Raw genomic sequence first — 21,265 nt, forward strand, 5'->3', positions numbered from 1 at the left:
CTCCTTTGGGCTCCAAACTAGTTTGCATGACTTTGTTGAGTGTATTAACCTATAATCTCCTGTTTAATGTCCTAGTCCACCATTATTTTGTTCCAGTTGGCCTTTTACCTCTCTCTGGATTTCTCAGGGGCCTCTGAGTACAACACAGCCTGTGGCAGATTTGCCACTGGCAGGGTTACTACCTCCTTTCCACCCTTGTTCTTGTCCCCGGGGTTTCCAATCCACAGCCCGTTCTTTCCTGTCTGCTCAGCTAATAGCCTCAAGCCAGTGGCCCTGTTGTTGCAATGATTCTGGCATATATAATTTAGAGAGTGGTCATTGTAGGTATATTTACTACTCTGCAGTTTAGGCTCCAGATTTAATATTTCAACTCTCCAGATTTAACATTTTGACTTCTAGAGTAAAAGATACTGAATTGTTTTTTGTCTTATCTATTTTATATTATGTTCACATACCATATACTCTTCTTTTCTTTGTGTAACTGCAAGTTAGAGATGAACTCTGCTGTGAGTTCATCTCTAACTCAGTCAGGTTTTTCACCTCGGATGAGGTTACTGCAGCCCTAAGGGATGTGATGTGATGGTTCACGTTTGTACTTGTGCACAGGCAAGCACAAACACATGTATATAGATGCAATGGTTGTTCAGCAGTGAGAATGCACTAGTCTGACCTAGTTGTGTCCTATTAGATATGTGTCTCCCTTGAAGGCCAGCTGGCTCAAAGTTTAAAGGGGAATGTATAAACACACATATACACACACACACACACACACACACACCCACACACAAGTTTCGTAAGCCAATGGTAAATTAGTGTTATGATATGCCAAGGTGGTTAACCAATTTCTGGTTGATCTCTTTTAGAAGTTATACGCAATTTGTGTAAATGTCGATTGCATACATTACATTCCAGCAGGCTATCGCACACCATTCCATCCCCAAAGAATGAAATGCAACCCCCTCTAGATTCAAGGGCATTCACACATCACACTCCTACATAAACTCTGCTCTCCCAACCCCATTTAATTGTCCCACCAGACAAGAGACTCCCTGTTCCCTTTCTGTCGCTCTGTCGCACTCACCATTTCCATCTCTCCAGCTGACTGGGGACCATAAAGTAGTTCGGAGCAGCCAGCAGCCACCCAGACAGGCTCCCCAGTAGCAGGTGCTGGATTGGGGGGGGGTCTCTTAAGACTGTGGGAACTGCAGCCCAGCAGCTGTTTGCTGGACACCCAGACAGAGCATGTTGCCAGAAGGCACTCTGTTGGGTGCTGTTGAAACACTTGGCTCTATAATTTGCCCCCCTTTTATTTTCAGGTAAAGCCATTTGAATTTTGAACATTTCTTGTATGTGCAAGACTGTAGTGTTTAAAATATATCTTTTTTTAAAAAGAGGCATTCCCTATTTTTACTACTTCAAACACAGTACTATTAAAATACAAAAAATAACTACCAATTAGATCCTGGTTATTTGAATGTTTTAAAATCATCAGATAATCACAAGACCACTTGGCCCTAATGAAGCTATAAAAGTATAGCTGCACTGTGTTCAAGCTGTGACACACACATACACACAGAAGTGAGAGAACCCCCTTGTGGCTTCATTAATCCAGCCTCTGTCAGGCAAACCAGAGAAGTCACCATGGTCTCACACTCCTATTTTCTCTCTTCTCGCAGCAGAGGTAAACAGACATGAATGATGAGCTTTTTAAACCTCCTGAGACCATTCCCTCACTCTTTCTTTTTCTCCCTGCTTCCGGAAAAACAAGTGCATGCCGTCCTTGATGTGAGGGGAGCATAAAGACAGATAGAGAGGGTCTATTTGTGGACAAAAGACTAATAAATGTCCCCTCCTGCTTTGGTTCTGGTTTTATATGATTCCGCAGCTTACACTGTGAAACTAAACTTAGTCTGTGGCACACAGTCTAACTAAAGAAATCAGTTTGTTGCCACACTGTCTCTCTGAATCTGTTCTTGATTTTTCTATCAGCGCACCTCTTTCTTTTCTCTGGCTGCTGCATGTATCAACCCCTCCCCCAGACTTCTCCCCCATCTCTTACTACCACCCTCTTTCTGTCACCCTGCCTTTAATTTTATTCAAAGGGGAGGGGAGGCGAGGCATTTAATTCTTGGCTAAATGCCCGTTTCTATGATGGAAGCTTGTCTCATTATTGCAGATTCGTATCTTGCTCACTTTTTTGACAACCCCTGCTGGTTTACATTGGGATTCTTTTGAGATTATTTAGCTGTTGTCCAGAAGTATAGACTTCTATGCAGAGAACAGGGTTGCATGTATGCGCAGACCTCTGCGTACGTGCACACAAAAAAAAGACAGCCTTGATGCCTGTTGGTTGCATGAGGAGGCATAGAGGGCCCCTTGTTTTTATTTTTGACCCTTTTCATTCACAAAGCGCAATCAGAGACTGCCCTCCTTATTGCTGCCAGAATGAAAGCAGCAAAACATTACTGACACATGATTGCAAATGGTGGATGGAAATAATTGTCCTCTCGTCTTTGTTTTTCATGTTCAGCTAGCTTTCATGCCCCTCCCTCAAATCCATGAGTTGCCAAGAATCAGCAAGACCTTTTGGAATGTCTGGGAAGGGAGTTGAAAGGGGAACATTAATGATGTTGAGGTGAAAGGAAAAAGAGACTGTTTTGCATTAGTCTTCACATGCGTACAGTACATGTTCGTATTCACGTGGGTAGACACAATACATTTTAAACTTATATTGTGTAAACCCATCCAGTAGTGCTGTAATAAATATTCTTTTAGACAAGCTTAATGCATAATGGGTCTATTTTTGTTGAGGAAGATACCCACATTTGCTATTTACACAGCACACACTTAAAGAAATGTATTCACAAATACCACAGATAGTTGTAGTAGCACTGTAGGTCTAAGATACAGCCTAGTCATTCAGTGGCCGCAGTATATTGCCTTTGCAAAGATTTGTGGTTTCACTGAGTACCTTGCTGCAGGCACACCAAGAGGATGTCTGCTGTTTTCAATTCTTGCATGGATCTGTGTAAGCAGAATGAAACTGGTGCAACACTCAGGTATTTTTCCACTCTCCCTCTCCCTGTCTGACCCCTTTTTTTTCTACTGCAGGCAACACGGTCTCCCTGTTATCCTTTTATACTAAGGTTTTGTTTGAAATTTGGTATGTTCAGTGTTTGTGATAGAAATGATAAAAGACCTACCTTCCAGACTTTGATTAACTTACCATGTAACCTATTTTTATATTCTTCGGGAAACAAAACGTGCAAATGAAAGAGGAACAAAGACTGGGTGGGTGTGGGGTCGTCTAAACCACATAAAATTTTCCTAAGGCTGCAGCCACTGAGTTTTTTGGATAACCTCCAAGTCTGAGAAACTGGCGATCCTCTGCTCAGATAGCTAGTATTGCCGGAGCAGAAAAAGAGTCAGTGGCTTTTTATGATATTGTCATGTTTTCTCTGCAAGTAAGAGCTTACAGTGGTAAATGAAAAGACCAGCTGTTTCGTTTTCTTTTGTTTTTCTTTGCAGTTTAATTGGGTAGCAAGAGGCATGCATCAACTAAGTTGATCTGAAATTGTGCCAAACCAGCCTTTGTGACACACACACATTTTACTCACTCAGTGTTGCAAGTAGTGTCATTTTATTTAATTGCATTTAATACATATTTATGACGAATGTAAGTCTAGGTAACTTTATCTGGTATTTCCGTTTACAGCAACATGAACCCTCCGTGACATAACACAAAAGAAAAATGAAAGATTAGGAACTACTGAAACGCCTTCGGATCATCTGTTCAACAAATACATCTGTTCAGTTGTTGCAACAGCTGTAATATTCACTACACTCCTACATACTCCTACTTTTGTTTGTCTTTGCACTTTTGTCTTGCAAACAGTATCTGCCCCAACTTGCAAGATAAAATTATTTCAAGAGAGCAGACAACTCATGGAAAGACTTTTAAATAGAATGCTCACATTGGCTTGTTCTTAAGTTTGAACAGCGTCTAACTTTACTGAAAAAAAAAAACATAGTTCCAGCAGATTTGAGGATCACATTTGCTGTGATGTTTCTGTTTAGTTCATTTTTTCTTCCCATTTTTCAACTGATATGAGTGTGCGCCATCAGTCTGACGAGCCTGTGTGATAAGCGTGCCTGTGGGGTGGAGATAAGGGTGTTGAGGCAAAATTTTCATTCACAGCCACTCTTCAGTATGTTTCACAGTATCTTGAAGCCACATCGCTGCCGAGTGTCTGTATGTCTACATACAACAAACAAATGGACTTTTAACTTATCCGAGTGGATTGTTTTGACCACTGGGTTCTTATCTCATGGTGGATAACTTGTGGCTATTACTGAAATCATTGTCTGATGGAAGCTAATGGTAGAGTACTAGAAGGTAAGGCAGCAAAATAACCTAACATCAAATATTTTAGAAACAATATTAACTTTCATTTGGAGGTTAGTGAGCTACACTGTGACTGTAGCTGCTCTTGATTACTGTTTATTATGCTTGTGGACCTGTGTATTTTGTCTTTGATTGCACTTTGACCACAAATACTTGAAGCTTATTTGACATTACAGGAATATGATGTTTGAAAAAATAACTAGTACTGTACATGGTTTAACATATCTCCTGTTTTACCTCTGAAGTGTAGTGGTAGAGAAGCATTTAAAGTGTAGGACTCAGTAGATGCTGGTAGTTCATCATAATAATAGTACTCTTTGTTTCTTCTTAAAGAATTGCTGGAGTTCTCCTTTTATGTGCTTGGTTGGCTGGTGTGCTGGTGGTATTCATAGCAGTAGTTCCCATTGGTTTTTCAGCCAATTGCTTTAGGCTGGCCTAGTCATTAGGGTGTTTGCATGCTGGATCAATAGCCTCCCTGCTCTCACCCACTAGCTTTAATAAGATCATTGATTAGCTGCCTCCCACTGATTGATCACCCCTTTACTGCATCGACTCGGTCTATTATTAGTAGTACATCTGATGGGATGCTTTTGTGCGTAATGAATTTGCTTGTGTGCAATATGAAATTGGCAGCGTGTTGTTGCAGAATCTGTTTTTTGTCGTTGTGCTGTCGGGTTTGTGGATCATGACGAAAATGTGGTGGAAAAGTGGTTGGAAAAAATGTGCGTGCCTTCTTTTCCTGGATAGTAATGTATTAAGATCATTTAGAATTTTTCAGGTAAAAGGTAGCAGAGAGACAGAATTATGCAGACAAGCTTGGAGGAAGTGTTTTGTGGTTTGTGGGTGTTTCTTAGTGCAATGCTGTTGGAGGAGGAGGAGGAGGAGGAGGTGGAGGAGGTGTTGGCCCAGCAGAGCACAGGGAGTGATGGATGAGAAGCCATCCTGGATTCACTCCAATAAATGAGCGGCGTTCCACTTGGGCTTCCCTTCACAGCTCTAGTCAGCGAACCCACGATGGAGACGGATGGGCCACTCACTACTGGGTGTTAGAGGAGTGCAGAGGGTAGAAAGGGAGAAATTAAAGGGTGAGGGAAGACTTTGGGGACGAAAGGGAGAGAGGAGACACGGTCAGAGAGAGAAATGGGTAGCTTAATAATAAATAACGGCATATAAACAAAATAAGAAAGAAGTAAGGGCCAGATGCCATATACGAAGGTAAGAGGAAACTAGGGAGAAAGAAAGGAGGGAAGAAGGATGGACAACGGAAAAAAGCTAAGGCTCCATCTCCCTGATTTTGTTTGGCTGACTGCACCAGGCCAAGGATATATTGATATGGCATAGCTGATATGACATGGCGTATGCTTGGCTGTGCATTCTGATTATGTGTTGGAATGTGGAATGTGCAAGTGTGACCATCTCATCTTGCGAGGTCTGATAGCTAGCATTAACCAACCAAGATAAAATTGGGTCGGGAAACTAAACTGTAGCCTGACTGTGAACTTAGTTTTATTACATGATGTTCCTTAATCTAACCTAATGTATTATTTCTCCCCCCTGTCCCCTTTTGTCTCAACTCTCTCCTTCCCTTTGTCCATTCATTTTCTCTTTAGACATATCCCTCCAGAGTGGCCCTGGTGCCCAGTATGAGACCTCTCATTGGGGAGCCTGTGTACCAGTCGACAGCCCCTCCAGTACCAACAGCTGGGACAAAGTGATTATTGACAGAAGTGACACAGAAGCTTGGCCCTTCATCGGCTGCAGTAGTGACCCCAGCCACCCTGCATTACCAGAATGCCCCTTGGGCTCAGCTAGCTCAAACATAGACACCAGTGCTGTCACTACCAGTAGGAGTAGCTTTCTGAGTATGGCTGCAGGTGCCGCTGGCCAGCAGGCCCACTACCCATCTCTTAAAGTTAACAATAATATGATGACAGGACCTGGGTCAACCAGCACATTAGCAAGTAATAGAGGCTGGGGCTCAGATGGGAAACAAGATGGTATGAATGGTGGGCGAGTTGGAGCACCCAGTAACTGGGGTTCTCCCAATTTTAACTTGAACCTCAACCCCAATGCCAACCCTTCAGCTTGGCCTGTTCTTGGCCATGAGGCTGGTGGAGGTGGTGGTATTGGCCCCAGCGGGGTGTCCAACTCTTCATCCCTCCCGCCAGGTATAAATGGCAATGGAAACATGGGAAATAGTAGCCTGGGAGGTGCCGATAATGTTGGGGGAGGTTGGGTTGGCATGATAAGTGCTAACGAAAATGACCAACAGCACCCTTCAACCAACGCAAACTTGTCCTTCAGTCTGGAGCCTGCTAACCTTAAGACTGACGGACCAAACCACACTAAACAACAGCAACAAGCTCAGGAGCCTATGAGCCCTATCCATGGTTTAACTGGCTGGGGAGGCCAGTCACCCACTGAATCATCCCAACTCAATGGGGACACCACAGGCAGCTCAGTATGGGGTAGTGGAGAAACCAAGGCAGCTGACTCCCCCAAGGACTCAGGCTGGGACTCAACTCCCTCTGGAGGTCTTTCTGCCTGGGGTCGCCAAGGCAGTGGTGGAGGGAGTAGTGGAAGTGGTGGCTGGGGTGACTGGGGGAAATCCACTGGTGGTGGAGATGCATCTAAAGGCTGGGACTCAGTGGATGCTGGTAGTTCTGGTTCTGGTCAAGAGCAGCAAATTAGCTCATGGGGCCAACAGCCCGGAACTGCCCCTGCAAGTGAAGATAGTGGGGACAGCAGTGAAGGTCGATCCCAACGCAGAGACCGATCCTCGAGTGTTGAGTTTGCCCCTGCACTACCCCGGCAGGACCTGGACCCCAGAGTGCTAAGTAACACCGGTTGGGGACAGACCCCCATCCGACAGCATACTGTATGGGAGATGGAAGAAGCCAACTCTGATGATGGAAAGAGCAATAGCAGCTCAGACACTATAGGAGGCTCCAGCTCTAATGGTGGACCCTCATCAACTAATGGAGGTATCATCAACCCTAATATTGGTCCCAGTCAGAGGCCTGGGTCTGGAGGAAAAAGTGACAGTGAAGGGCCAACATCCTCTGGCTGGGGAGCTCCTCCACCTCAGCAAATCCCGACTGGATCAGGATGGGGTGACACCCAACAGTCCCTCAGCAAAGCACCGAATGGCACTACCAGTGGCTGGGGTGATCCTTTGCCTACCAGTGGTCCTAAAAGTGGCAGCACACCATCCTGGGCTTCTGAGGACAAGTCACCCAGCTGGGATGATGGCCTGATAAAAAAACAGCCTACCAGTTGGGGAGAGGGCCCCAAAAGTTCCCATGGTTGGGGGACCAGTAATGGGGGTTCTAATGGCTGTAGCACAGGAGACTGGGGAGAGCCAGATGCCAAAAACAATGGGTCCTCCAGCAGCATGTGGGAAGGGGAAGGAGGTAATGGAGGAAATGGTGGATGGAAGGAAAGCCCAAGAGGAGGAAATAGAGGCGGAGGAGGCGGAGGAGGAGGAGGAGGAGGAGGAGGAGGAGGAGGCGGCGGAGGCGGCGGGGGAGGCGGAGGCGGCGGAGGCGGCGGCGGCGGATGGGGTAAGCCTGCTCCTGCTGTGAGTAATAGCAGTTGGGGGGAGACTTCACGTGCCAATGGCCCAGTGCAGGGAGGCTGGGGCTCTTCCAAGCCCCAGGAAAGCAGCAGCAGCAGCACTGGCAGTGGAGGGGGTGGCAGCATTGGTTCTTGGGGTGGTCCGGGTTCTGTGAAGCAGAACAGCTCTAGCTGGGGAAATGTCAGCAAACAGGACCAGGGTATGGAGCCTACTGGCTGGGAAGAACCCTCTCCTCCCTCCATCCGCAGAAAGATGGAGATTGACGACGGAACATCCACCTGGGGTGATCCCAATGCCTACAACAAGACTGTCAACATGTGGGATCGTAACAATCCCAATGGTAACACAGGCAACAACGGCCCACCTCCTAGTAAGAATGGTGGAATGATTGTGCCCAACAATAACAACAACAATCACTCTGTTGGCCCTGGCACCAACAATCACCATCACCCTCACCACATGCATCACCATCCCCACCATGGCCAGCCCCCAAATCACCTGCAACACCATGGAAACAACAATGGGTCTCCCAATATTGCTGCCTCACATCCAAGTGCAGGCCCCCAGGGTAGACCTCCCCTCGCCAACCCAGGTATTTAAAAAATTTTAATTGTTCGCCACTTGAAAATAAAGTAGCGTTTGATATTCTGAAACTGCTGAAGGAGAATTTAAAGTCTGTTTGATAAATGAAGTATTTATCTAATCTAATCTAAAGTAAATTAAATGTTTAAAGTTACAGTGCATTTCAAATATAAACATGACTTTTTCTTCACTCATTGGCCCATAAATTGACGAAACTAATCATTCATTGGAAGAACTGTTATTAACCAGATAGTCTCAGAGAAATTGAGGGACTCACAATGGTCATGAATACATAATTAAAACAGTACATACAAGTTGGAACATCAGCAAGTTCCAATAATCCTTTGTGAAGACAAAGGCCATGTGTATAGACATTGCAGATTTAATGCCAGTTACCTACTCTTTTTAAATTTGAATGAGAGCACTGCCCCCTGCTGTTTTTCATTTGTACTGCACAAGCAGTGTTATTCACCGCCTTAAGACACTTGTGCTGAACAGTTATCTTTTCAGTCATCTCTACTAAAGTTATCACAACTCTAGCCTTCCCTGTCTTACTTATTTGAGTTGTTTTGTTACATTTCCAGATTTTCATAGAGTTGTCACCCAACAAGGCAGATGAGGGTAATCAAGCAGCTGCTGCTGTTAAGGGGGAGCTTGCATTATAGGCGCCAGTAATATAGACCCGCTATTATGCAATTGACAGGTTTATTGTTTTCATGCAGGCCTGAAAAGGTAGTGTGAGGAAAAAATATGTGCAACATTTCTGTAATTTCTACCACTGGAGTGCAGGTCTATTTACTATTTATTTGATCATCCTATATTGTCATTTTGGATAAAAGACATTCAGGACCTGAGTTGTAGATTAATATAATGCAGATTTCATAGCCTCACTCTTAAAGTTGAACCCTTACTGGCTTAAGTAGATGAAAACTAAACAATCAACTAATAGTGGATGAATCTTCCCCTTTCGTCCAGGTTGGGGAGAGCTTCCTAGTGTTCAGCCCAAGTCAGAGCCTGCTTGGGGAGAGCCAGCAGCTCCAACTTCAGCAGTGGACAATGGTACCTCTGCCTGGGGCAAGCCCCAAGGTGGGGTAGGAGGATGGGGAGATGGTGGCCACGAGCCCTCTGCCCCCTATGGCAGAGCCAATGGACCCCCAGGTTCTGCACCTTGCAAGCCAGGTAATGCTTAGGAATGATGAGGCAAAATGATTCATGATGTCAGTCACATCCGAGTAGCTTCTTTAGTTGTGAACCGAAGAAGTAACTTGGATGAGTGGTGAAACGTCTTCTCAAAAACTCTACAAGTCCAGTTTCCTTTTTAAACTCTTTTTTGGATATACCATGACCTGGATGACTGAGAACCTTCACAGACCGATGTCAGTCGCAGGACCTCCGCATAGTCTAGCATTGAAATTGTTCTAAGACACAGGTCTATGTTCACTACCACTGACTATTAATTAGACTCACCCATGTCAAAATGTGACACAGAGTAAATTATAGTTTTAAGTTTAGTTTCAGATGTGCTGCTGGAGACTGTACCATATATTCTAAACTACACGACTGTCTCATTTTTGTGGCTGAGATTGCATGGCATTTGGAAGGTTATTGCAAAATAGTTTTTCTACATTAAATCTGTAAGCAAGGTCATCACCTCAGGAATTTGATGCTTGGTTTGATTCCTGTAAATCTTTAAAAGACTGATTGATGGTAGATCACAGTATGTGTGTTCAGCACCCTTCAGTTACGTAAAAAAAAAGGAAGTTTCTTCGCATCTCTACCATATATGTCAATTCTGATCATTGTTGTTAGTGCTACTGGAGTGTTGCTGGGATTAAAGCAATTCCACGCCTCAGTAGGTCTTGGTTATTGGTGCTGTTGGTTTCAAGTGTTGAAAATAATAGGAGGGGGTGTCGAGGGAAAGTGCAGAATTTCAAATAGCAAGAGTGGCACCAAGTGGTCAGGTTGAGAATTACCGGCTTCTTCCATAGTAAGATGACTTCATTATTGAAAACACTGAAACCCTGTGAAAACGGAACATTTGTTTTTTCTTCATTCTGACAATTATGTCTCTTTCTTAGTCCCCAAACCTATGCAAGATGGCTGGGGAAGTGCACCAGAGGAGATGGGCATGTCTACCAGCCAATGGGACACTGAGGATGGGGATGTATGGAACAGCCCTACCTCCCAGGAGAGCAGCTCTTCTTGTAACTCTTGGGGCAATGGCCCCAAGAAGTGCCCAAGCAAGGTCAGGAAACATACTTTTTGTTTTTCCATATAAATATAGGTAAGTGACCTTGGAAATAACATTGGTAAAATGTGTTTAAAAATGTATTTGCTTATATGTTGTCAGGGAAAGATGAGTAACAAGCCAGATGAGGCCTGGATCATGAACCGTCTCATCAAACAACTCACTGACATGGGCTTTCCGGTATGGATGCCAAGATACCTCAAAATGAGGCACTCCTCCACCTTAAACATTTTTGATTGAATGTAGAATCATTTCCTGTACGCTGTAGCTTAAGTTTATGTTATCCATTTATTACAGAGAGATCCTGCTGAGGAGGCATTGAAGAGCAACAATATGAACCTTGACCAGGCCATGTGTAAGTTCACCAACATATCTATGTACAGTGTGTGTTTGTGTTTTGCAAATTATATGAAATTCTTTTACTCACAAATATACAGCTCTTTTTGATTTCAAAGAAAAAATTCAAAATGGACATACATTAAAATGTGGCAGTGAATGTAGTATAACTACTTCTGTAAGAAAATATATTTAAGATGCAACTCTGTGATGTTTTGACAGTCTATATTTTATGTGCCTAGATTTTATAATAGTCTTTTCCATCCTCCTTTCTAATTTCAGCTGCCCTGTTGGAGAAGAAGACAGACCTGGACAAGCGGGGCATGGGCTTATCTGATTACAGCAATGGCATGAATAAGCCTCTTGTGTGTCGGCCCTCTGCACTGTCCAAAGACCCCTCCGACCGCAACACCTTCCTGGACAAGGTAAAATAAGACTTACTGTACAGCTGTACTGACAAAACATATATGCGTGGTGGTAGTCTTATTTTAACCTTTACTTTGCTCTGTTTGATTTTGTACTTATGTTGCAACAGTTTTAATGTTAATTTGTTACAAAGAAGTCATTGCAAAGTTGTTGTTTTTTAACATACTTTTTGCAATTATATTTGAAAAATATGTTATTTAATGCATCTTCTTTTCCTCTCTCTTTCCTTCCCTGCAAACTCTTTATTTTGTTCTTCTCCAGGATGGTGTCATGTCAGATGACGCCCCCCCATCACCATTTTTGCCTTCCCCTAGCCTGAAGCTCCCCCTGGCCAACAGTAGCCTTCCTGGGCAGGGTCTGGGACAGGGCAACCCGGGGCTGGCCATGCAAAACTTGAACAACAGACAGGTAATTCAATTCTTCTAATTCAGTGTATACTTTGTAGTTTCAAAGTAGATAGCAGCATTGATGCATAACATTTGTCAAATGTCAGACCAAATAGAAAAGACCAAATACATAAACATTTGTGGAAATAAAAACATATAGACAGCTGATTCATTAACAACAATCAGTCATTTGCAGTGCAGTTACATTGAATTTCTCCCAAATGTGCGATTTTCAATTTTTCCACTTATGTGTGTATGACCTTGCCTGAATTGCCTCTTAACATCAGATAGTTGCGCTCTATCAAATATCAAGCCCAGAGGCAGCCATGGCCCAGAAAAAAGCTCAGTATGTCCTTGAAGTCCAAACAAAGACACTGTAAGCGGGAACTGAGTAAAAAGACTTACTACGCCAGCATGGAACTGGAAATGTTGCCCATTTGAAAAACAAAAATAGTCCAAATTTTATGATGTGCTTCCCTTAGTTGTTCATTATATGCTTAAATGCACAAGTTTTAGCATCAAGCTTGATCTTGTGGGTAAATAAAAATATATATATATATTTTAAGATATCTTGACAAATGCATGCTTTTTCATATAATGCACTTACTCATGTACTGATTGTACTCATCAAGCTGATAAAGACTGGATGGATAGATGCTCAACTCCTGATCATACAATAGATGTATTTCATTGTGTTTGTCAGAGTGGTCGAGGGAGTGCGTATTTCTTTCCAATTTAACAGCTTAGCTGGTCAGTAATGAAACTGCTTGATTAATTGGGATTCTGTTGGCTTTTCTTTATTGCCTAATAATTCCTGCTTATAGATACCCAGTGGAATGTTTGGCAGTAGTGGAGCAGCACAAAACCGGGCCATGCAGCAGCAGCCTCCTCAGCCACCAGTGCCACCTCTCAGCTCCTCCCAGCCTAGTCTACGTGCTCAAGTGCCTCAATTTCACTCCCCTCAGGTAGTTACACACATGATAATGTATATATCAGATTTGTTGCATTGATCTACAGTATATCAATTCATACTACACCAAATCTGGTAGACACTGGCTGACATATTGTGCTGTTTGTCCTAAGACCTAGGAAAACAATCTGACACCCAAAATTGTGAACATTTCTCAACCAGAGTTTCTCTCCTCTGTATTTTTCTAATGCCATGAATTATACAAACGTCTGATTTTCTTTGACTATAAGGATGCTGTTGTAATTTCCGCTGATCAGTTATGTAGGAATACTCTGTGACAAACCTTGTTTTGTTTTGATACCTTTTTGTTTATGCTTCTCAGTAATATGCTTTACATAGCCACAAGGGCTTTACAAAGCTTTTCTTAGACTCATCATTGTCTTGTCTTTCCAGAAGATGTTTTGCTCTTGTGATTTGCAGTGACTAACTTATCATGTCTCCCTTCTTCCTTGGCATTCTTCCATTCCCTTCAGGTCCAAGCACAGCTCTTGCAGTTTGCAGCAAAAAACATTGGTCTGAACCCTGCACTTTTAACCTCACCAATAAACCCTCAACAAATGACCCTGTTGCACCAACTTCAGCAACTGCAAGTGGTGAGCCACCAGCACTTTCTATTTCTCCTTAGCTCTACAACTTGTGAGCAGAGAGCATAAAGTGTATGTTGTGGACATTGTGGACAAGAGGCTCAGGCTCTGATCTAAATAGAAAGTATATTAAACTTGTCTGATATGTTGTGATGTGCTCATGTTAGTTTTTGATATTACCTCTCATAATGATGAATAAATGCTGGTTTAATATGCTTCTCTTTTTTTGTTGTATTTTTGATCATTGTATTATATATATTTGTTTTTATTCAGGCGTACCAGCGTTTACAAATCCAGCAGCAGATGATGCAGGCGCAACGCAATGTTTCCGGCCCCATTAGACAACAAGAGCAGCAAGTGAGTCAACATTCACTTTATTATGGCTACAGAATGTATGACACGTGATCGCTGATTCAAGGCTCTATGATGCGGCTTCATTTTATTCTCACATGACACCATTACAACATGCATTATTACAAAAGGAGTTGCTCAAGCTTTTAAGTATCTTCATGTGAACTGAACCAAAAAAAGGAGAACAAGTTTGTTCTCCTTTTTTTGTTCATATTTCTGTAATTTTGTCCACACGATGAATGAAGCCTCAACCCACCTCTCTTTTTACCATGATTTTGTGTTCTATTGTCACCAATTTTTTTTCTCTGTAGCCCCCCCCCCCCCCCTCACTTCCTTATTGTTCCGTTGCCACCAAATAATTTGATTAAGTGTCATGCTTTTGTGGCTGTGATCACAGTTTTTTATTAAAATTCTTGATTATGACAACCCCTCTCTTTTCTTCCAGGTTGCACGTACAATCACCAACATGCAGCAGCAGATCCAGCAGCACCAGCGTCAGCTGTACCAGGCGCTGCTGATGAAGCAGCAGCAACTTCCCTCTCATTCCTCCTCTTCCTCTTCCTCCTCCACTGGTCTGCATCCTCCTGGTGGCCCTACTGGAGGCCCTGGCTCCGGAAAATCTACCATGGACCCCTTCACAGGTCCACACCAGGCTTCAGGCCTCGCCGACACACTGCACACCAAAGAGCCACCATCTTCGCCCAACGCCTACAGCACCTACTCTCTCTGTGAGTCTGGTATAGGGACAACACAGGGTTGAAAGTAATTTTTTGGTCGTCAGTTTTTGCTCCAAATGTTGAAGCCATTAAGTAGCGGCCCTATCATTCATGTCTTTGTGTATATGCCTAGTGTGGCACATTCATCAACCTCAACCCATGAACCTGTGATTCAGTGCTGTGTTCTGTATAGAGTTTGTTCTATTTTTGAGCTCTGTAACTGAATTTGTGCTAGAGAATATAAGTAAAATACTTGTTCTCACTTCATTTTTTTGCAGCTGGACTGAATCCAAACATGAATGTAAACTGCATGGAGGTTGGGGGTCTGTCCCTGAAGGAACCCCCTCAGCCCCAATCCCGCCTGTCCCAATGGACACACTCCAACTCCATGGACAACCTCTCTGGCAACTCTTCAAATTTGGAGAACAACCTCAATAAGCACGGTACATTGCAGAAACACACAAGCAATCATGCACACATTCTAGCAATACAGTGTTCAAGTGCATACTTAAGTGCTGCATTAAGCATGATTAAAATCTTGCAAGATAATGTCAACAACATACCCTCACACATTTAAGTTTCTCTGAATTGTTTGCAGATGAGAAATTTGACAACTAACACTAGCTTGTTGTGGATTGTATCTTTTAAGTGTGCTTTTTGGGCTCTTGTTTTTTCATTCACACATTTTGACTGCAAGCTCATTTCTCAGCCAAGAGCTCCAGCCAAAACCACTATTCTTAGGTGTAGCAGTGGCATGCTTGTCAGAGGCTTCTCAAGCTCTTTGACATCATTATTCATTTGGAGCACAAATGAATGATGTTGCCAGCCTGGCAAAGCATCATTTGTAAATTGCTTTGAAATAAGAAACCAGTTCACTGACATAAATTGACTTTCCATTTTGACATTTAAAATATCATTATTTTCTGCCTTTTTCCAGTCAGTCTGTTGTCAGGCTTAGATTAGAATCTGTACACCAGAAACACTGAAATGAAAATGTTAGTTTTTTTTTTCTGCTAGGGAAAGCTGTGTCGACAGCCTTAAAAGACACACAGATAAACATACTGCAGACATCACATTCATTTGGTACAACAAAGGATGATGTTATGAAAAGGAGTAAGTTAAAGAATTCAACTTGCAAACATAATGCCAGTAATAAGTAGCTCACCAAGAACAACTCAATTGCTAACTTCAATATTTAAGATGGTGTTCATTGATTCTTTTCCTACAAAAAATTAAAGAAACTTTGATTTAGACTTTTATTTTTCTTTCTTTATGCTAGGTGCCATATCTGCTGCCTCTACCCTGGTCCCCCCTGGGAAGCCTCCCCAGCTGGAGGACTCATACAGCCCTTACAATTTAATCTCCACCTCTGACTCCCCCACCAGCCCACTTGTGGCCCCTGACAGCTGGGGCCAGGGCAAGAGCCCCAACGAAAAGATCTCCAATGGGACCAATATTAACTGGCCACCAGGTGAGGATGTGTTGCAAATAAAAGTGTTGAAGCTCCTTTAAGTCAATCAGAGTAACGTGATAATAATTTATTGTGGGGTTGAGAAGGCCTGTGGCCTGTGGGTTATTTATATATATATATATATATATATATATAAAAGAAAAGATTGCAGAAGAGACTAAACCAATTAGCTACTTCCTCATTGAAGTGGCACACTATATTTATATATGTATGGTGTGCCACTTCAACCAATTAAACCAATTAGCTAGTTCCTCATTGTGTGTGTGTGTGTGTGTGTGTGTGTGTGTGTGTGTGTGTGTGTGTGTGTGTGTGTGTGTATATATATATATATATATATATATAGTGCCATATATAGTTTTCCACTTCAATGAGGAACTAGCTAATTGGTTTAATCTCTTCTGCAGTCTTTTCTTTCGAAAGTCGTGAGATGGCCCTTGAAATTCCTCAGTCTCTAAGCTTGTTGTTTCAGTAACCCCTCACTTATTCCAATACCTTAGAGTTCTGCCCAGGGGTGCCATGGAAGGGCCTTCAGAACATTGACCCTGAGAATGACCCCAATATGACCCCTGGCAGTGTCCCCAGCGGTCCCACTATCAACACCAACATCCACGATGTCAATCGTTACCTGCTGCGAGATAGGAATGGAGGTATGGGAATCAACTAGTAGCTTCACAGATTCCACAGCTGTACTGTGTCATACATGAAGTTAGCTCTTTTTTGTTTTGTCTGTCTCATGACATTGTTATCTTTACAACCATATAGCCACTTCTCCAGCTTCTCCACTTCAGAATGGTTCTCTGCCTCCAACCAGCAGTGACTGGCCAGTCAGTGGTTACTCTAGCTCTTTCAGTCTGTCATCTTGTGATGGAGACAGCTCAGGTACAAGTCCAGAGTGTCTTCCCTCCATGTGTGGACCTGCTAAACCTGTCCTTACCCATATGGGAGTCCTGACAGTGTTATAGACTTCTGCATTTCTTAAACCTTAAAGGTGACATAGAATGATTGAACGGGGTATTTATCCTTGATCTGTGATGTGACATGCAGACAACAAAATTTTGTTTGGGTCTGTAATGCCTTAGAAGCTTCCTAAAAACCTCTCTCAGAAAGCTATATTAGGGTGGGGGATTTTAAACGCGTGGGTTTGCACCTATTTGGCGCCCCTTCGGGCTTAACTGGCAACCTCATTATGAAATGCAAGCACTTGACGCTGATTGGCTGCATTTGCTGCCACTCAAGAGAGCCGAAGTCCCGCCCCTCTACTTACCGAAGGGAGTTTTGGTCGGTTCTGTACGCGCCAGCATGCGGGACTTGTAGTTCGTTTAATTACGTATTTTCCATAGCGTTTTACTGAACTATCTTGTGACAAACTGTGACATTCTTGACATGTAAAATCATTTTTTATTCTGAAAAACAACATATGTATAATCCAAGGCACAAGTCGATCAGGACCAGAAAATAATTTATCTTTCGCCATAGACTGCCGTTCACAAACGAAGTAGCAGTCTGTGGTTGAATGTAGTTGGAATCCGATTATAAATGAACAGCAGCCACGCATCTCGTGCATTTCTTTCGGTGGGAATGTAATGGAAAGTTTGCACACCGCTTGCACAACCTGGAAGAGCACACCTCGGAACGCGACTCGCCATTTCGCCTTGAACTCCGCAAGCACTGCTGCAATGTACTTCCCGTTGGAGGCGAGAGGGCGGATGTATGCAAATTATTTTGAAGGGGAGGGAATTGAATGAGAGTGGGGGGGCAGTGAGATGCATTTTACGTAATATGTATCCGTTGTTCAGATTGGGCCATTTTCTGGCTGACATTTCTAAAGGAGGAATTTCTATGAAACGGAGATGTTCAGAATGTCTAGCACTTTTCGTATGTTCGTGAATGCGGGCAGACTACCGTTATTCAACTAAGACAAGGTAAAAACGTTTTTTCATTCTCTGTCACCTTTAACCAACCCCTGATCTACTTATTATTGACCTTTCTTACTTAAAGTTGCACCTAAACTTGTTCTTTCAGTGCCTTTAGAAAACACCTTTACCTCCAACCATCTGTGCCTCTTTGACCAAACCACACAAAAAACAAGCCTCACCCAGCTGTTCTGTACACATCCTGTGTGTGTTTTGCTTGTGATTTAAGACAGGAATTCACAAAGAATCTATTCTTTATGGTTTTCATGGCTGATGTGATTTGACACCTTGTATTATTTTTGCAGCTTTTGCCAAAAATCTTGACAGGGGAAGGACAGGGGTTGCAGTTAACTGTTATTAACCTCTCTAGCAGAGCTAAGTTAAATTAATTTGACAGAATGATATTCTGTCACATAGCGTGACTCAAATCACTATTGAAACATAAGCACTGGAGGAGGATGCATTATCTAATCTACTTCAAATTAATCATCAACAGTTTCAGCATTCAAAAGAAGAATTTTTTAATATTCTTTCATGTATTTTAAAATGTTGACCAATTTTGCTGTAATTTAATATTCGAACACAAAGGTAGTGGCCAGGTGGTGTTGTTTTTCCTCTTTGCTTGGATCTTTTCAAGCTACCTCCTTAAACAATTCCAAATAATCTCATTCTACGCAGGGACTGTAACACCTTAGTTCCTCATATTTGTTGGTAACTCCAGTTTTTAACTGTCCCCTCTCTCTCCCTCCCTATGAAGGTAAACTGTCTGACATGAAATCCACCTGGTCCCAAGGGCCCATCTCTCAGAGCCAAGCCTCACTGTCCCACGAGCTGTGGAAAGTCCCTCAGGGTCCACGCAGCACCACCGCCCCATCAAGGCCTCCTCCAGGCCTCACGAACCCAAAGCCCTCCTCCACCTGGGGCGGCAACTCATTGGGCCTGGCCCAAGGCTGGAGCGGCTCCTACTCTTCTGGTGAGAAACCATTTTTATTTAAAACTACATATTGAAACTAACCTAAAACTAATCTTGCACTATTCCTCCAGCCCTCAGCCTGCTTTTTTGGCTACCTTTCCAAGCGTACTGCAAACTTTGTGTAAAGTTTGCTGTAAATTCTTGACATCGGAAACCTTGCTAATTCTGTTATTTCTTGAAGCCCAAGTTTCACTTTTCACTTGTCTTTGCCAGGATCTCTTTTGCTTTGCGTTCAACTTCCTCTTGATTTCTTCTATTTTTGTATGTATTGTGCTAAACATAATAATAAGGTTTTCTGTCAGAGAGTAGAACTTTATCTTTCCCTCAATTGCTCTCATTACACTCCATGCTCATTTCTAGGTATAATATTCTATTTGTGGAATTCTGTCTTTATGGCAGATTTAAAAGGAGCCCTGTCTTCCCAGCAGTCCAAGTTACCTATTATGACCTATGTTGCCTACACTGGCAATAAATTGAGTAGTTTCAAGAGATTGCTTCCTAAGTGAATGCAGAGTTATCACTCTTATGTGATGTATTTCACACCCATGAAGCAAAGATGTGACTGAAGACGCATAGGTGTGGCATTCACAGCTGCAACTGTGCCCTCAGCACTTGCAGTATACATGTTTGCTCAACACACCCTACTAAACTGACATTTTGAGGTTTACCGGCTCTGCAAGAAGCCACTTTTAAACATCACATATGTGACATTGTGACCTTATTTCGACATGACACGTCTCCATTCATGCAGCGAAGAGGAAATACTATCTTAGGTGGCGCAGACAACAGCTATGTGTGGAAGAAGAAAACAAGCGTAGAAGGTGTCAGATTTCCACTCACTGTTAAATTCTCTCCTTCTGTGCCTTATTGAAAAAGCATCACGGCAGCAAAAAAATACAAATACCCATGATTTGACAGGAAATTACATTACAGAAATAACAGTCTCCCTTTAGAATCGTATTATATGAATTATATTGAGCGTTTAAGATTAAGATTAAGATTAAGTGTCTATTTTAACTGTCTATCGGCCAAGTATACTTGTGTATACAAGGAATTTGGTCTCTGCATTTATCCCATCCGTGAATTAGTGAACACAAAGCACACAGTGAGGTGAAGCACACACTAGCCCGGAGCAGTGAGCTGCCATGCTACAGCGGCACTCGGGGAGCAGTGAGGGGTTAGGTGCCTTGCTCAAGGGCACTTCAGCCGCTTTCTACCGGTCGGGGGTTCGAACCGGCAACCCTCCGGTCACAAGCCCAAAGCGCTAACCAGTAGGCCACGGCTGCCCCTAGTCTGTTGGATACTCTTTAAGTTTGATATTGAGATAAATGACTGTAAAGTATCACATAACAGGCTTAACTATATAACATACTGTGTGTGCATTTCTTTTCCAGAGGGAACCACTTGGAGTACTGACAGCTCCAACCGGACCAGCAGCTGGCTGGTGCTGAGGAATCTCACCCCACAAGTGCGTATTATGTTCTGCTTTGTTCTGATAGATTAGAGAAGAGCCTATATATAAATATGTGGAATCCTATGGTTCTCACATCTAAACACTTAAAGACAGGGTTGACCAGACTGAATATACTATATATATGATCCTACACTTTTAGTTTGCCTGTCAGGAGTGTGTTGAAAAATGTGATAAATAAGAAAATAAAGACAGAACAGATGATCAAGCATGAAATATAAGTTTTGTAAGAGTTATACCTAGTAAATTAAAATGTTAAAATACATGAATAAACTCACATAACCAATAATAAACTGCAATTTTTGTATGTGTGTGTTTGTGCTTCAGATTGATGGTTCAACTCTGCGGACCCTGTGCATGCAGCATGGCCCCTTGATCACATTCCATCTTAACCTGACCCAGGGGAATGCTGTGGTGCGCTACAGCTCTAAGGATGAAGCTGCAAAGGCTCAGAAGTCCCTGCACATGTAAGCCTCTGCACTGTCTTTTACCTCTGCCAGTTTGGGTCAAGAAGACTGAAACCAAACCATACTATCTTCTCTTAGCTTCCACTGCGTGAAATGAAGAAGCAGTAACAGAGAAAGAAAATGGGGAAACCCCCAGTGTTCTTTGTTTCAGATAGCATTTCAGTGTTATTTTTATGTCTGGACAGTCACATGGAAGAGGAGGTGGGGAGTCACGCTGCAGTCAAATGTTTTGGAATATTTCTGTGATTATTGTAGTAATCAGTTCATGGAGGGAAAACACTAGCGTAGAGCCTGTCTCTTGCCAGCTGCATAAATTGTAGTTAGAGCAGTGCACAGAAGAGCATATCTGATGAAGCCCTAAATAAATAATGTATATGCATGACCACATA

At 42.8% G+C, this 21,265-nt stretch overlaps 1 protein-coding gene across 1 annotated transcript in view; it reads left to right on the forward strand.

The window, feature by feature from the left end:
* Nucleotides 1-21,265, forward strand: part of tnrc6c2 (trinucleotide repeat containing adaptor 6C2) — a 53,727-nt gene that overhangs the window by 26,541 nt on the left and 5,921 nt on the right. Inside the window, exons 5-23 of the mRNA XM_084554403.1 lie at nt 6,016-7,869; nt 7,927-8,574; nt 9,540-9,743; nt 10,643-10,809; nt 10,915-10,992; nt 11,110-11,167; nt 11,431-11,573; nt 11,836-11,982; nt 12,785-12,925; nt 13,404-13,523; nt 13,788-13,871; nt 14,311-14,593; nt 14,860-15,024; nt 15,861-16,052; nt 16,550-16,699; nt 16,815-16,931; nt 18,723-18,938; nt 20,333-20,406; nt 20,737-20,876. Coding sequence (XP_084410529.1) covers nt 6,016-7,869; nt 7,927-8,574; nt 9,540-9,743; nt 10,643-10,809; nt 10,915-10,992; nt 11,110-11,167; nt 11,431-11,573; nt 11,836-11,982; nt 12,785-12,925; nt 13,404-13,523; nt 13,788-13,871; nt 14,311-14,593; nt 14,860-15,024; nt 15,861-16,052; nt 16,550-16,699; nt 16,815-16,931; nt 18,723-18,938; nt 20,333-20,406; nt 20,737-20,876 — 4,981 coding nt within the window. The remainder of the gene's footprint in view (nt 1-6,015; nt 7,870-7,926; nt 8,575-9,539; nt 9,744-10,642; nt 10,810-10,914; nt 10,993-11,109; nt 11,168-11,430; nt 11,574-11,835; nt 11,983-12,784; nt 12,926-13,403; nt 13,524-13,787; nt 13,872-14,310; nt 14,594-14,859; nt 15,025-15,860; nt 16,053-16,549; nt 16,700-16,814; nt 16,932-18,722; nt 18,939-20,332; nt 20,407-20,736; nt 20,877-21,265) is intronic.

The sequence above is a fragment of the Chelon labrosus genome (assembly GCF_963514085.1).
Source record: "Chelon labrosus genome assembly, chromosome: 2".
NCBI lineage: Eukaryota > Metazoa > Chordata > Actinopteri > Mugiliformes > Mugilidae > Chelon > Chelon labrosus.